Below are 15,051 nucleotides of genomic sequence, written 5' to 3'. Positions count from 1 at the left end.
TGCAGACATAAACACTTAGTAGATCTACATGTACTGTACTATATAGTCAGTACACATTTATTAATTAAAATATAAAGCATTTAAATGTGCATAATGAATGAGGGTTGAAATTTTTAAACTAACAAGTAAAATACGTTATCAGTAACTCTTTATTAAATATAAGAAATATTCTTAAATAGAGATAAGAAGGACAGTGCGTATACATGTACATTGCCAATATGATGTAAGATTTCATAACTAAATAAGAGAAACTGATTTATACCTGAGCATTTTTTCACATCGTCTATGTCAAATACTATGTACAGCAATTATGCACCTTTTTCTCTGAAATTTTGCAATACAGAGTAAATGGGTATATATATTAAATGAATACAAAAATCTTAAATATTAAAGCCTTGACCACCTTTTTATAGAGCTGAGTGAAAATTAAATATGCTTTTCATGGTTATTTCTATATTATCACACATTTAGCTCTTTTCTTAGTCTAAAGAATATTTGTTTACCGGTAATTACATTTTTCTCTCATTATGTACATGTATATTCATCTATCACATTTGATCTATTGTATGATTAATCTATTTTTATACATATATCAGGTACTCGTATAAAGTTCTTCCTCCTAAACCAAATACCTTTAAAGTACATTTGTAATTTGAACCCTTTTTGTGTTCCTTGGGTTTGTTTTTATGGTATTTTTATAATTAAGAACTTTTTTTATTTAGAAAATTATAATTTTCAACCAAAAACATAATAACAAAAACAGACTAATAAAAGCAGTAGTTTATGAACTATAAACAACAATAAAACATTTAACCTGATATTCATACATATTTTCTTTTAACCCACATTTTATCAAGAAGACAAAAAACCCAAATTTTTCAATTTTGATTGCATGTTTTCTACACAACATTCACATTAATACTACAAATAAATTGAGATAAAATCGAAAAAACTTGTGAAAAAGACTTGAAGATGACAATATTTCGATGTTTGATGTCAGATGGAGTTGAGAAAATGACTAAAAATATTAACAGATACATGTATACTGAGATGGAATAAAAATGGCTTGATGATATCAAACATACAACACACTACAGTAAGAAAGAGACAAAGCATTGATGGTTTGAAATTGATTGCACACAGGTATGTGCTTCAAGACCAAAGTACTGCAATATGGTTCCATATCAAAGAATAAATTTTAACAGAACAACACATACGTACTACATGGAAAAATATTTCTGTTTCAATTATATCACACAGTCATAATTTTTTTTCTTCTTCATACAAAACAATTACCCACGAAAGAAATTCCCACAATTAAATAGTAAAAGTATTACTAAGTTCCATTTTTCATCACAATTCATCATGAGAATTCTTTGATCCTTGCGGTTGTTCAGACGGTTTGATGAAAATGCCTTCAGCTGCTTGCCAGTAATTCATCTCGGAGGGAGAGGGGTACCCACTGACCTCTCTCTGACCATGGATCGGTCGACCAAAAGTGTCCCCAGCAACATGCAAGTAACTGTGAGATAGGAAAACAAATTCTTATTAGTATATATACATTTTCTTAGATAAATACAAATCCATTTTTTCTTCCATAAGCCATGTACATGTACCAGCTTCCCCACTCCTTAATATGCCTACCATGGCATTGCTTTCATTGCAATAAAATTTATCTTGAAGTTAGAAATAAAATACCAAGAATGGCAAGTACAGGTGAAAGAGTAAAGTTTAGGCATGAAAAATGTAAACTTACTTTTCAGTAACAACATTTTTTATCCGAATCTTTTCATTTCTACTCCAGTATTTCCCTGAGCAAGTAATAACCCAGTGATCCCCTGAAAAAGAGGGCATTTGTATATTATATACAAATTTAGAATTGAATTTGTTTCTTCCATGGCATTACTTATTGGTATTGAAATACCTGCATCGATCTATCTAAATCTCATATCATGATGTCAAACAGCAAATTTATTGTGTGGATGCATATTGTATACCAGTAATTAAATTGTTATTCATACAGGTGCAAATTTTTGTATGAATAGTTGAATAAAGGTATTTGATTGTTGCTACCTAATTTTTCAAATTGATGACTTTGTGATTGATTTTTTTTTTTGCATTTAAGATGATACTTTTAAAGTTTGCAAAAAATAGTGACCCTCAGAAAAATCCAGTGATACAGGTATATTACTTTCATCTTCCTTTATATACATTGTATATATTTTTTTGTATACCTTCGTCTCCCTCTCCTTCTTCTCCAAAGGCGCTGACTTCTAGATTTCTGGACAAAGGTGACTGGAAATGATGACTGTGTAGATTTCTTCGAGTGGAGACATGCAAAAGTCTGACAGTTTGTCCACATTTAATGGGATTTCTACAGAATGGAAGAAAATAGGTATATATTGCATTTGACTTTGTAGCCAAATAAAATCGTAAGTCACAGAGTTAAATAAAAATAACAAATTTTACCCTCTTATACATTCTGTCCCAGTTTTGGCTCTTATTTGCCAGTAGCTGTTATGGTCATCAGTTGAATCTACTGCTGTTACAGACTAGAATACGAAAATAGAAAACCATTCAATTTTGCTAAGTTTTCATGGCAAAAATTAAGATGTACAAATCTTGTATATATATGCCAATTTTTTTTTTTTCAAAAATTTTATGAATACACACAACAAGCTTTTGCTTAAATATGTGCAGCTTAAGAATCTAAGTGCATTTGTTAAGCAATGTTTAACATGTTCTCTATTTAATGAGTTAACAACTTAACATACTTGCTGTCCACTTCCTGATCCATATTTAACATCATGCGAATGTAAACGAACTCCGTGGTAATTATTTTTCAGCTTCAATGTTGATCCACATGAAACATACTCATAATCAAATCCTCCTAATGAAAAAAGTGATGAAAAATGTTTATTTCACACAGCAGAATTAATCATACAGATATTACAAAAGACATTATCTGTTGTTTTCAGTGACTTCATTGCAAGGTTAATGCTGCATTGGTGCAATCAGAGGAGCATCAGATTGTTATTACAAAATCTTATATATTAATCTCTTTGAAAAAGAGAATAGGAAGTTGTAAGTACCACCAGTATATAATATATATATTTTCTTTTTTTACTATTCAACCATTCCTATATCATAATTTCAAGCTGTGAAAATGTTGACTTTTTCTAAAGTCAGATTGACAAACTAAACCGCAAGATTTGAAAAAGCACTCAATCACTGTATGAAGTTTAGAAATCCCTCAAAGTTAAATAAACACAAAGTTAGATCAAAGACATAAATAACATTTATCATGATTTTTTTATGTCTCTGGTTAGAATAAAATACCGGTACATTCCTTCTCATATGAAAGTATGCTTTATCAACAATATACTAACCCACAATTAGTCATACATTTTTAATCAAATTACATATCATGTGACAATAGAATTTTAAATCATAAATTCAATTTGAAAATGATAATCATCTATATTGGCCTTTTAAGCTAACCAATATTTAGTATACCTTTAAAATTAAACTGTCAACAAAATGTTCTATAAAAAATGTTTATACCCGACGTTCTGTCAAATAAGACAGTTAAAGAAATCAACACGAAAAATCTTTTCATTGCAGTAACAGCCCCAAGACCAAGGTACTCCTCCATGTTTGACGGAAATCACTTTATTTATCTTCAAACCTAGGGAAAAATCAAAAGAAGTTCTGATAAGATAAACAACTTTCTGAATCTTCTTGACAAAAGAGTTCTCACCGGCAACGTGATCCATTTTCATTGGTTACTGTAAATCTTCTTTCACTTTCAGTTTGGTTTTGGTAGTGTCATATAACATTATAAGCATAGCAAACTTACTGAACTTTAGAAATGGCTCTTGCTTGTCAACAAAATAGTTATTGCAAGGAGGTAAGTTGTCCACTTTACGTGAAAATAATAAATGCATGTATTCTCCATTGAAATTGATAATCGAAGATAATAGAGAAGTGTCTGTGAAAAACCAAAATCCTTAACTCTCTCCAAAGATATTTTATGCTGCACATTTTCTGAAATTATGCGATATTTATTAATACTTCAAGTTTCAAACCATGTTCATTCAATAGTGTATAAACCCCCCACGATTTCTGTTTTGAAATGCCCCCTCTTGCTAGTCAGGTTTTAATACTCGGCTAAAACAGTGAAAAATAAAAAGTATACGGGGATTCTGCATTACATTAGAAATGAAAGTACCCAGATAATAACGTTGAAAAATTGTGGGAGTTATTCTGAGTGACTTCAAATGGAGAAAAGAAGTCAACATTTCCAATTATAAATCTCCGTAAGAAGTCTGTTTACAAAAACATAGTGTGTCAATGAGGATATCTTAGATATTTTCTCTTTCATTGATTTCAGTTGCATTTATATGTTTTTTTTATTAAAAATCATCCAAATGTTCTACATAAAAATCTTCGGACAGACTATAATCTCAATTAAATTTGTCCAGACTGAAAATTTTTCTAGATTTCGACTCTGAGACTGGCTGAGATTACCAAAATAAATGCCATGATTATGGTTTAAAAGAACAGCAATTAATTTTGTCTTAAAGAAATACTCATTGAATGTAAATTAATATTCAAATTTTAACTCAATCATACTGCATCTTTCCATTACCATGTGTTTTTTTGACTGGTAATTTTTCATTTTATTCTCTTTTAAAGTTTCAGACGAAAGTGAAAAGCTGTACTCCTGCAGAATTGGCAGTACCTGGAAAAAGTAAGAAGGACAAGTTACGGGGCTATGAAGTGATCCTCGAGGACACCATATTGTTCCCGGAGGGTGGAGGACAGGTCTGTAGAAGATGTAAAGAATAAACCAGAAGGTAGAACGGGGAATAGCAAAACCTTTCTATCGCAACAACTTTTGATCAAAACTAATTTCCTCAATAACAATCTTTGCCAATTTTAATATGTGTATATCAAAATAAAACCATCAAGGCAATGCGCATGCTATTCTAAGGAAAAAATTCATTCCAATTTTAATACATCTTCGCTAGCCAAGGGTTTACGATCCACTCTAGTGGATCGTAAACCCTTGGCTAGCGAAGATGATTTTAATATATTGAAATAAAACCACAAGTCAGTGCATTCTGCTTTTTATCCTGGCTAGCAAAGGGTCTACTATTTGCTCCTCTCCTCTACTTAACTACTCTATGATCCCATCCTCTCTTTTTCTTGCCAATTTTAATATGTGTATATCAAAATAATTTATATTATAATATTTTAATATGTGTATATCAAAATAAAACCATCAAGGCAATGCGCATGCTATTCTAAGGAAAAAATTCATTCCAATTTTAATACATCTTCGCTAGATGATTTTAATATATTGAAATGAAAACACAAGTCAGTGCATTCTGCTTTTTATCCTGGCTAGCAAAGGGTCTACGATTCGCTCCTCTCCTCTACTTAACTACTCTATGATCCCCTCCTCTCTTCTTCTTCTACTCTACGATCTGCTCTGCTCCTCTTCTACTCTATGAACTGCTCTGCTCCTCTTCTACTCTACGATCTGCTCTGCTCCTATTCTACTCTATGGTCTGCTCTGCTCCTTTAGTAACCTTGGTAGTATATACATGTACAAGCGTTACTGGTACTTTAATTTTATTGTGTAATTATTGTATCATAGTTTTTATTACCAGTATAAAGTATCATCATTTGTATAATTTTTTTTTTCTTTCATTTTTTTTAACAGCCAGATGATAGAGGAATGGTAAGAAGATTTTTATTAATTGTAATTTAACAGTATTGTTAACATTACAGACATCCACATATATATGTACTTTACGTAAATTAACGGTAAGCAGTTATGTGTCATTTACTGTAGTGAATCAAATACTTTGGAAAATAGTTGCAAATGATTTTAAGCTACACAATTATATTAATTGAAGCATAAGTGTGTTACAGGTTATGGTTCACTTGGCACACAGAACCTCTATGCTGTTTTCTCTCTGGCATATGACATTTAAATGAAAATGAAAACAAACTGCAAGTGATGTTAAACATCATATAAAAACCCAAAATGTCTACAAAAAAACCAAACTGTAAGAGTTCATTAAGGAATGTAATTTCAAAGGTCTTGTTTTTTAATCCAAAAAAAATTGCATGCATTCATGTCTGTAAATGTTAGAGTAAATTGAAAGAATTGCATTTCATTCATCAGCAAATATTATCATATGTATAAAAGTCAGGTTTGTCATATCTGAAATATTAGTGTAGCCAATGAGTGCTTTTCAAAATGGAGTATTCAAAAACCTGTATATTTAATTCAGCATAATAGTTTTTCCATTGTCTGAATTACCGCTAATCAAAAGAATTTGCTCCATTTCACTCTGATATACAGGAATAGAGAACAAAAAAAAGAGAAATACCATTGGCTCCAATTACCTACGTGCTTACTCCAAGCCAAATGATATGTCACATTATAGAATATTTACATATAAATTATTGAATACTTTCACTCTATTACTTAAACGTTGTGTGAATTACAGTATTTTTCATCCACTGAAAAGGTGGAAATCAGCTGTAAATGATATGCTTATTTTCTCGCTATTGTCTGTCATTATTTACTACTAAACCATGATATCAGCATATTACTTTATACAAGTAGTAAGAATGCGTCATTCATAAATTCTGTTTGTCTAGATCAACGATGTAGAAGTTTTACGCATCACAAGGCGTGGTGCTGATTCTGTAAATTTTGTCACCAAGGAGATACAGCCAGGGTCAGAAGTTAATCTCAAAGTAGACTGGAACAGGAGGTTTGACCACATGCAGCAACATACAGGTTCATATAAAAGGCAGATCTTTTAAACTTTCAGAATGAAAGCCGATAAATCTCTTGCACCCCTTGCTATAAATGTACCGTAAGTAAGATAAAAAGAGAATTACACAAAAGATTTTGCCCAGTATTGTGGGGATTTTCAAAGTCTTATGTTATTTAATAATCATAATTATTAAAAAAAACTTCTTATTTTTTAGTCCATTATAATTGATTTGTTGTATAATAGTAAATTATGTAAATTCTAACCTAAATTACTGAAGCAGTGGATGAATAGGAAAAAATAATAAATGTGAATGTTTACCCATTACAATTCATTGTTACAGGACAGCATTTGATCACAGCAATAGCGGAAAAAATGTATGGCTGCCCAACAACTTCATGGTGAGGAACTTTGCATTCATATTACAATCTGTTCATACATACATTTTCCACATTTTATTCTTATTTCTTTAAAATCTATAAAATAGTGTTGTAATAAGATATTCTATAGATAAAAATTTAAATGCAGTATTAATTTGCAGGCTATCTGATCACTGCAAAAATAGCAATTACGATAGCAGTTAAATCTTATGCCGTAAACATGAATTTCATTAACTGGTAACAATAGAACCTTGTTTTGATGAATATTCCTTAGGACTTCAAACAAGTTCTGTATTTTAATAATCAAAATTATTGAGTGTCACAAAAATAAGTCTCTGAAAATTAATTTTTTACTTATAAATTGCAAGATCAGCGTTTCAAATTTTTGAGAAAAGTTGGTTTACAGTATGTCTATAAGAGAAATCACCATTTAAATAGACAGTAGTAAATTATCCGTCTCACAAACAGTTAGCACTTCATCATGATTTGTATTTGGTGTGATCCCTAGGTGTCTGGGTGAAAACATATCCTCCATTGAGCTGGACATTCCGTCCCTGACTGACCAGCAGGTAGAAGATCTGGAAAATGAGGTCAACGAGAGAATCCTGGCCAACATTCCTGTCACACCTCATCTGTACCATGACAAAGACGACCCAGAACTCAAACAGGTGAGCGGCTGTAAAATATTGATGCCGTATCAAAAAGAAACAGATGAATGGTACATTAGATGTTGAATTCATCAAACATTGTCTTAACGGAATTTGTAAACATTTTCATAGATTGAAATAACTTATTTCTTTCAAGGTGTTATACTCATTGACTTCACAGAAGGTTAAATATATGAATTGTTTTTAAATAACAGTTACCATATATGTTCTATATTTGAACACATTTTTGTAATTCAAGCTTAATTATAAGATTATACACCTACATGTACACATTTACCAGGAGAGTATGCAAGCATACGGTGCTGTCTTAGAATTTTAGTTATCTTTTATTGGCTATAGTTTCGTTGCCGAGGACTACCAGACGACCACGTTGGACCTGTCCGCGTTCTCATTATAGATGGAATAGATTCAACTCTCTGCTGCGGAACTCATGTCTCTAATCTCTCTCACCTACAGGTCAGTGTATTTAATCGTCCTATTGTTGTATCTTCAAATCACAGAAATAAACAGTGGGAACAGAAAACCTTGGCTAGGGAAGATGATTGTGTGAAATAATGGGAAATACATATGTCAGCATCTTAATGTCATATTTGTACCGGTAAATCAAATCACAGAATTATAGAAGGGGGAATAGTATACTGTAAATTCCTTATATTACGTGAGTACCTAATTCCGCGATCCTGCTGGTGTGTATCAAATTGCGAGAATATAAAATCGCAAACGTTGAACTTTTCTCCTAATTTTAATGGCGAGATTTTAAAATTTGCGAAGGATGCTTCTCGCGATTTTACGCGGATATTAATTCCTTGCGTTTAATTAGGAATTTACAGTAGTTCGCGTTAATAGTTTGTGTGGAACAATTGTAGATGATAAAATTGTTGTGGACGGAAAAAGGCAAGAAAAAGGACAGAATCAATCTGATGTTTGTGGCAGGCGGTCGTGTGCTTCGGTACTTAGGTCGATGTGTCAAAGTTGAAAGGTCACTCACAACATTGCTTAAGTAAGTATGAATCACAGCCCAATTTTTTTTCTGACTATGAAATAACTTACTTTTAATGAATTATTACAAAATTTTTGTTGATATTGAGAGGGAATTCAGTTTTTGTAACAGGTGGTGAAAAGTTGTCTCAACTGGTACTCGAACCCAGAGCCCTGGCTTACCATGCCAGCACTCTTACCACTTAACTACTGAGACCTTATATATTTGTTTGTTTTAAAATCCAGATTGTCATGTTCTTTGGAATGTAAATTTTAGGCATGTTTCAGTATACCATAGGTGTTGAATTTGTACTTGTTTACATAGGGGACCTCTTGATGATCACTATGAACTAGCAGATAAGGCTGTGAAAGGATGCAAGATGAATCAGAAGGTAATTCCCTAACCTTTCAGTGTCTAAATTGTACTAAAGACATTACTGAGCTTGCACATATTTTGAACAAGAGAAAAGAATGGGGTAGATTTTACACATGCTCATTCAACCACCAGTACAATGTTTATTCCTTAGGTACCGGCACATATAATTGTTATAGAACCATGCTATTATTTGTTTTCAGTATGTTACATCACTTTTACGAGATCTTGCTGTATTCGAGGGTCAAAAGTTCAAAGCTGACAGTAATTCTTTCCTCAGTCTTCACAGGTACATTGTAGGTCTGAATCGATCATTATAAGTGTCAAACCAACTGTTTTGTCTGTTTGTATACTGTAGATTTTTAATTAAACATGAGGAATAGGTATTTGTAAAATTGCAAGAAGCATTCATCCTAGATTTTAAAACCTAACAAGTCTGTAATTTTCTGGCAGTTGTGAACATTATGAAATAATATTAGAATTTGGCAATTTTGCAGTCTTGCTATTTGATACAAAGCAGAAGAATTGCCAAATTAAGAACTTGCATAAGATAAGGAATGTACAATATAATAAAAACAGCTGCTTGTATTTCGCAGGAAGGAGGGAGACTTGGAGTTTATGAACATCATTGTCCAGCAAGTGGCCAATCCTGTGAGTGCTTTACTTCCTGACTTGATTTCAGCTTTAAAGGACAGATGAATGAAGCAGACCAACTTAATATTGTGCGTAACTTATTTTTCACAGGAGAAGATCTGCTTCTTGACAGTCGGGGATGAGAAAGGTGCGGGCCTGTTCTTACTATCAGGGCCAGAGATTTTCATCAAGGAGGTTGGACCAAAGTAAGACTCAACTTGAGAGATTTTTGTAAATTTGTTTACCTTGTACATGTACCAGTAATATTTTTCAAGTTCAGTGGCTAAAAAACACTGATTCATCATCCAGACAAGAATTTCAACTTTTTACTTTTTTAAGCAGACCTATTCATGTCTTATTGCAATCCCATTTTTTGTGGCAACTTTAATTTATGTATTATTAATTGTGTGATTTACAAATGGGAAATTGGTTCAAGGTCATGTCAGTGACTAATTGTAGCATCCTAGTCTATATATACCAGTAAATATTCTTAATGTAAATAAAATTGATATTGGATAACTTAATTGTTTTGGCAAGAAAAAATCACAATGAAGAATATCTCATGAACCTTGCGAAGTTTTCTTACACACAAATATAAGCTGGTTTACAGTATATGTACATGACTTTGAATTTTTTTTTTTTGTTAAATGTGATGTTGAAAAAAAAAGTAATTCATGTTTTCAAAATTTCAGTATAGGACCTATAGAAAATTTTCTGTTAATTTATCACATACTAGTATTGATTTCATGTGATTGTACAAAAAATTTAAGGTACAAAATGAAAGAAGGGATGGACAGGCAACGGGATATAATCAAAATGTTTGTGTCTGTAGTGAGTTCCTGGTAAACAAATAAAGTTATTACTGATTGTTCTTATTATCAGGGTGGCAGAGATTCTCAGTGGAAAGGGTTCCATTAACAGAGGGAATTACCAAGGGAAGGCCAATAAACTGTCACAGAAAGGGAAGGCTGAAAAGTTAATCCAGGAAACTTTGTCCTCAAAAGATAGTGAGGTGAAGGGTCAGGACAACAGTACTCAGGAGAAAGAACCTTAATAAAAGCCCAGACTTTTACACATCAAAACACCATTGTTACTTATCTGTATATCATTTACATGTTTGTTGATTTCTATCAAATCTGTTTCAGAAAGAGAAGTTTTTATACAAAATGTTTTTCTTGTTGTGTCCATTTTTATAAATGTGTGCATTTTAAGCTGAATTTTAAGCTGGATTATAAAACTTTGATAAAACATATTTTATCGTCTTGCTCTAATCTGAAATTTTTGGAAATACATTGGATTACAGATGCAAAGTTGTTTGGCAGTTTCTTTTGTTTAAATATATACAATATAAGTTTATTTTTGGAAAGTCAAAAGGAAAATGGTACTGGAGTAAAGGAGTATATTCAGTGAACATGTATCAAATAATATATCATTGAAACTTTTGTAATTTCCAACTGATATAATATCAAAGTTATTATTTATTGGAGTTTTTTGAAAGGAGATATTTCTAAGCTTTGTTCCTCTTATCCCTTCACTCGATATAAAGTGTACTATATAACTAAACAAGATCATGAGCGGAAAGGGGGGGGTCCAGCAGACCCCCTCCCTTCCTGCTAAATTTACATTTCTTTAAATTTGCATTGTAAATTCACCAAAAATATGCCTCGGAACCCCCCACTGCCCCAGCAAACGCAGAAAACCGTCAGATCCCCCCGGAAACATTTTCTGGATCCGCGCATGAAGATCCTTATGTGACAAAATGAGAAAGGGATCTAAAACTGTTTTGTTTTCAAGAAAAGAAAGACAACTCTTGCAAAGGATTAAGTGATTAGTCTATGTAGATGTAGTTCATTGAGAAGAGTGACTTAGAGTCGATATCTTAGTATCAAATAATATTTTAACGCGAAAAATTTATTGTAAACACATTGCTGTAAACCTTCCGTTAGTATATACGTCACTGAATATATCGATGAAATTGGACTTTTAATATTTTTGGTATTAGTACCAATTTCATTGCTCCCAAAGGGAACGTCCTTCCGTGCATAGAAGAGATTTTCTGTCGGATCAATTTCGTCCGTCACATTTTGTACATTCTCCCCACTCAACATTAATCAAAATTTTGGGAATTGGGAATTTTTGGCCTATATTGAATATTAATATAGTTTATAAACGTAATTTAAGTTTTCTTAAACCATTGATGTATAGAGCGGTGCGTATAAGAAACTCCATTGACCTGGGGAGATGTACTGCATAGGAATTCGGGAAACTTCATAGATAATTCGGAAATAATGTGTGTATATATATGTGCATTTTACCAGAAATTCCTAGCTGCAATAATGTAGCCCTCCCAATTTTTTTTTTTTTGGGGGGGGGGGGGGAAACATCAGATATAAAAATCGGAGAGGGCTACATTATTGCAGGCAAGAAATTCCCAATTCCTTTTTATTATAATTCTGGGAATAATTTCGGAAATTCTGGCCATTGTATTTTGTTGTTTTATAAAAACAAAAGTATAGATAAGCATATTGATGCAATGATTTTTGCCTCTTTTAATTTCAATTTATGTTGTGTATTTGATGCTTATCCTGCCATTTATTATGTACAAATAGAATTGTCAAATAATGGAGAAGCATGGGGTTGTGAGCTTGCACACTTTTTCTGTTTGAAATTTATTATATATGTGAAAGGTAATATTTTAGCCGTTTTTTTTTTTTAAAGAATAAGGTAAATAAAAATTATTTTGCATCTCAATTATTCAACACTCTATTGAGAGATTAAAAAAAAGAATTTTAGATAATATCGATATAAGATTTATATCTTTTGTTTTAAATAAGAGTTAAAACTAGACACGATCTCGTTGCGAGCAACGAGTGGGTCTTCCGTTCGATTTTTGAATAGATTAGATTAAACTTATCACTTCAAAGATAAAATCGTAGATCTAAGCGAAAAATAGTAAAAAAAACAATTTGCGGCAATCGGGGCTTGAAACCGGGTCACCTGGGCCATGTCCACTACTCTATCGACTGAGCTACTCAGACTCTCGCTTCAAAACATTGACGCTTAATTTCTCGAGAATGCCTGAATTACCTGAAAGCACCTTGTTGCGAGCAACAAGTGGGTCTTTCGTTTGATTTTGAATTGATAGGGTTCAATTAAACTGTTGACATTTGGTACGATTTACTATCATATTAACTTCCTTTTAAACTAATTTTTCAACCTACACTGCGAAATGCAGATTTCCGGAAAACGTCATTTTTTAAACTTCAATATCTCTGCAATGCGTTGTCCGATTTTAAAACAGTTTTTAGTTTTGTATTCAGTACAAAAATGTCAACAAAACGTATATGCTTTCAAATTCCAAAAATCGAAACATTAGAATCACTTCCGGTGAAGACCGGAAGTGACGGACGACCTGCTCATATTAAAATTTGATAAGTTTAAAACATATTCTGATGGAAAAAAATTGTAGATTATTTGATTTAAAAAATTTTTAAAACACAATTTTCCAAAAATGCTGTTTGAGCGGACCGGAAGTGACGGACGATCGTAGTTTTACCTGATCGGCCCTAGAAATTCAAAAATCTATCATTCCTGAAACTTTCAATTTTCTATCTTTAATCGTTTTTGCGAAAAAGGGAGGACAGGATCACTTTTTACAAAAAGAAAAACGAATATAGCGGCCGACCGGAAGTGACGTCATCAACAAAAATGTATATGATGAAAGACCTTGATATTTTGTATTATTCGTGAAATTTTCATAAAAATCCATTGTAGCATATTTGAGATATTTGAGTTATAAGAAAAATGTTAAGAAAAAAAAGAATAACTAGAGCAAAGCTCGTTGCAAAGCAACGAGTGGGTCTTCCGTTAATGTCGGAAGTAAAGCTGGAAGTTCCTGTAAGAAGCAGAGCTCTTAAACCAATAACAAGAGTAACTAAAATGAAAAGATAAAAAAATCGAATTATTCCTGGTACGACTTAACAAAATACGAATGATTTTAAGTACGACTTAACAAACACCTTTCCGATTTCAAGAACAACTTAACCAAAAAAAATCCGAATTGTTCAAGTACGACTTAACAATTATTTTTGGTACGAGTTAAAATTACTTTGAACATTACGCTATTTTTTAAACCAAGGACGCGGAATCAAAATTTCCGGAAAAATCAATTTTTAAACCCCGATATCTCTGTAATGCATCGTCCGATTTTAAAACAGCTTTCAGTGTTTGATTCAGCTAATTAAGCTCTACAAAACACATATTCATTTTTCATTTGATCAGAAAATTCATTTTTTCGAAAAATTTGTTTCACTTCCGGTTGCGACCGGAAGTGACAGATTTTCATTTCCATCCTTATTACAGAGGTAAATCGACCAAATCATCACCATTGAAATTTTCAAGCCTCTTTCTTAAAGTGCTTTTGAGAAAAGTCCGGGACAAAATGACTTTTTGAAATTTTTAAAAATGACGTCACGTCAAAACGGAGGTGACGTTCTTTATAAAACTTTAACATTTTTGAGGGACGCCAACTTGCAAACATCTCTGAAAATTTCATCAAAATCGGTTAAAAACCTTTTGAGTTATGAAGCAAAAAAGGAGTCAGAAGAAAAGAAAAAGAATAATAATAATAACTAGAGCAAAGCTCGTTGCAAAGCAACGAGTGGGTCTTCCGTTAATGTCAGAAGTAAAGCTGGAAGTTCCTGTAAGAAGCAGAGCTCTCAAACCAATAACAAGAGTAATAAAAAGAAAAAATTGAAAAAATCGAATTATTCCTGGTACGACTTAACAAAATCCGAATGATTTTAAGTACGAATTTACAAAAACCTTTTTGATTTTAAGAACGACTTAACAAAAAAAACCCGAATGTGTTAAAGTACGACTTAACAATTATTTTTGGTACGAGTTAACTTTACGATAAACATTATGCTATTTTTTAAACCAAGGACGCGCGGAATCAAAATTTCCGGAAAAATCAATTTTTAAACCCCGATATCTCTGTAATGCATTGTCCGATTTTAAAACGGCTTTCAGTGTTAGATTCAGCTTAATAAGCTCTACAAAAATCATATTCATTTTTGATTTAATCACAAAATTCAAAAAAAAAGAATAATAATAATAATAACTAGAGCAAAGCTCGTTGCAAAGCAACGAGTGGGTCTTCCGTTAATGTCGGAAGTAAAGCTGGAAGTTCCTGTAAGAAGCAGAGCTCTTAAACCATT

The 15,051-nt window shown here is 32.2% G+C and overlaps 2 protein-coding genes across 3 annotated transcripts; one reads left to right on the top strand and one right to left on the bottom strand.

The window, feature by feature from the left end:
- Positions 1 to 14: 14 nt before the first annotated feature.
- On the bottom strand, positions 15 to 3,717 carry LOC128160897 (stromal cell-derived factor 2-like). Its single transcript, XM_052824197.1, has 6 exons — positions 3,565 to 3,717; positions 2,775 to 2,890; positions 2,470 to 2,552; positions 2,235 to 2,374; positions 1,757 to 1,838; positions 15 to 1,522 (listed from the first exon to the last, which is right to left on the bottom strand). Exons 1-6 carry the CDS (start codon positions 3,653 to 3,655, stop codon positions 1,354 to 1,356), a joined length of 681 nt encoding a protein of 226 aa, XP_052680157.1. The 5' UTR covers positions 3,656 to 3,717; the 3' UTR covers positions 15 to 1,353.
- A 43-nt stretch (positions 3,718 to 3,760) lies between these two features.
- On the top strand, positions 3,761 to 12,207 carry LOC128160833 (alanyl-tRNA editing protein Aarsd1-like). 2 transcript variants are annotated; one of them, XM_052824153.1, is made up of 13 exons: positions 3,761 to 3,910; positions 4,699 to 4,827; positions 5,732 to 5,749; positions 6,682 to 6,823; positions 7,144 to 7,201; positions 7,689 to 7,848; positions 8,188 to 8,304; positions 8,715 to 8,848; positions 9,152 to 9,218; positions 9,403 to 9,488; positions 9,796 to 9,850; positions 9,944 to 10,038; positions 10,715 to 12,207. In XM_052824153.1, the coding sequence occupies exons 1-13, from the start codon at positions 3,872 to 3,874 to the stop codon at positions 10,884 to 10,886; spliced, it is 1,272 nt and encodes a 423-aa protein (XP_052680113.1). In that variant the 5' UTR covers positions 3,761 to 3,871; the 3' UTR covers positions 10,887 to 12,207. The 2 variants fall into 2 exon arrangements, with proteins under 2 accessions (XP_052680113.1, XP_052680117.1); XM_052824157.1 differs by lacking the exon at positions 3,761 to 3,910 and having other exon boundaries at positions 4,735 to 4,859.
- Positions 12,208 to 15,051: the final 2,844 nt, after the last annotated feature.

The sequence above is a fragment of the Crassostrea angulata genome, chromosome 1, assembly GCF_025612915.1.
Source record: "Crassostrea angulata isolate pt1a10 chromosome 1, ASM2561291v2, whole genome shotgun sequence".
In the NCBI taxonomy this organism is placed as follows: Eukaryota; Metazoa; Mollusca; class Bivalvia; order Ostreida; family Ostreidae; genus Magallana; species Magallana angulata.
Note: the sequence above shows the minus strand (reverse complement) of the source record. Positions and strands in the feature narration are given on the sequence as shown.

Excerpts from the sequence above, each read along its gene's own strand:
- LOC128160897 (XM_052824197.1), bottom strand. The coding sequence starts at position 3,655 with ATGGAGGAGTACCTTGGTCTTGGGGCTGTTACTGCAATGAAAAGATTT. Across the intron at positions 2,891-3,564 it reads CTTATTTGACAGAACGTCGG|GAGGATTTGATTATGAGTAT; the intron begins GTATAAACATTT and ends TTTTTTCATTAG. Across the intron at positions 2,375-2,469 it reads GGGACAGAATGTATAAGAGG|AAATCCCATTAAATGTGGAC; the intron begins GTAAAATTTGTT and ends TCCATTCTGTAG.
- LOC128160833 (XM_052824153.1), top strand. The coding sequence starts at position 3,872 with ATGGCTCTTGCTTGTCAACAAAATAGTTATTGCAAGGAG. Across the intron at positions 3,911-4,698 it reads AAAATAGTTATTGCAAGGAG|TTTCAGACGAAAGTGAAAAG; the intron begins GTAAGTTGTCCA and ends TCTCTTTTAAAG. Across the intron at positions 9,489-9,795 it reads TCTTTCCTCAGTCTTCACAG|GAAGGAGGGAGACTTGGAGT; the intron begins GTACATTGTAGG and ends TGTATTTCGCAG.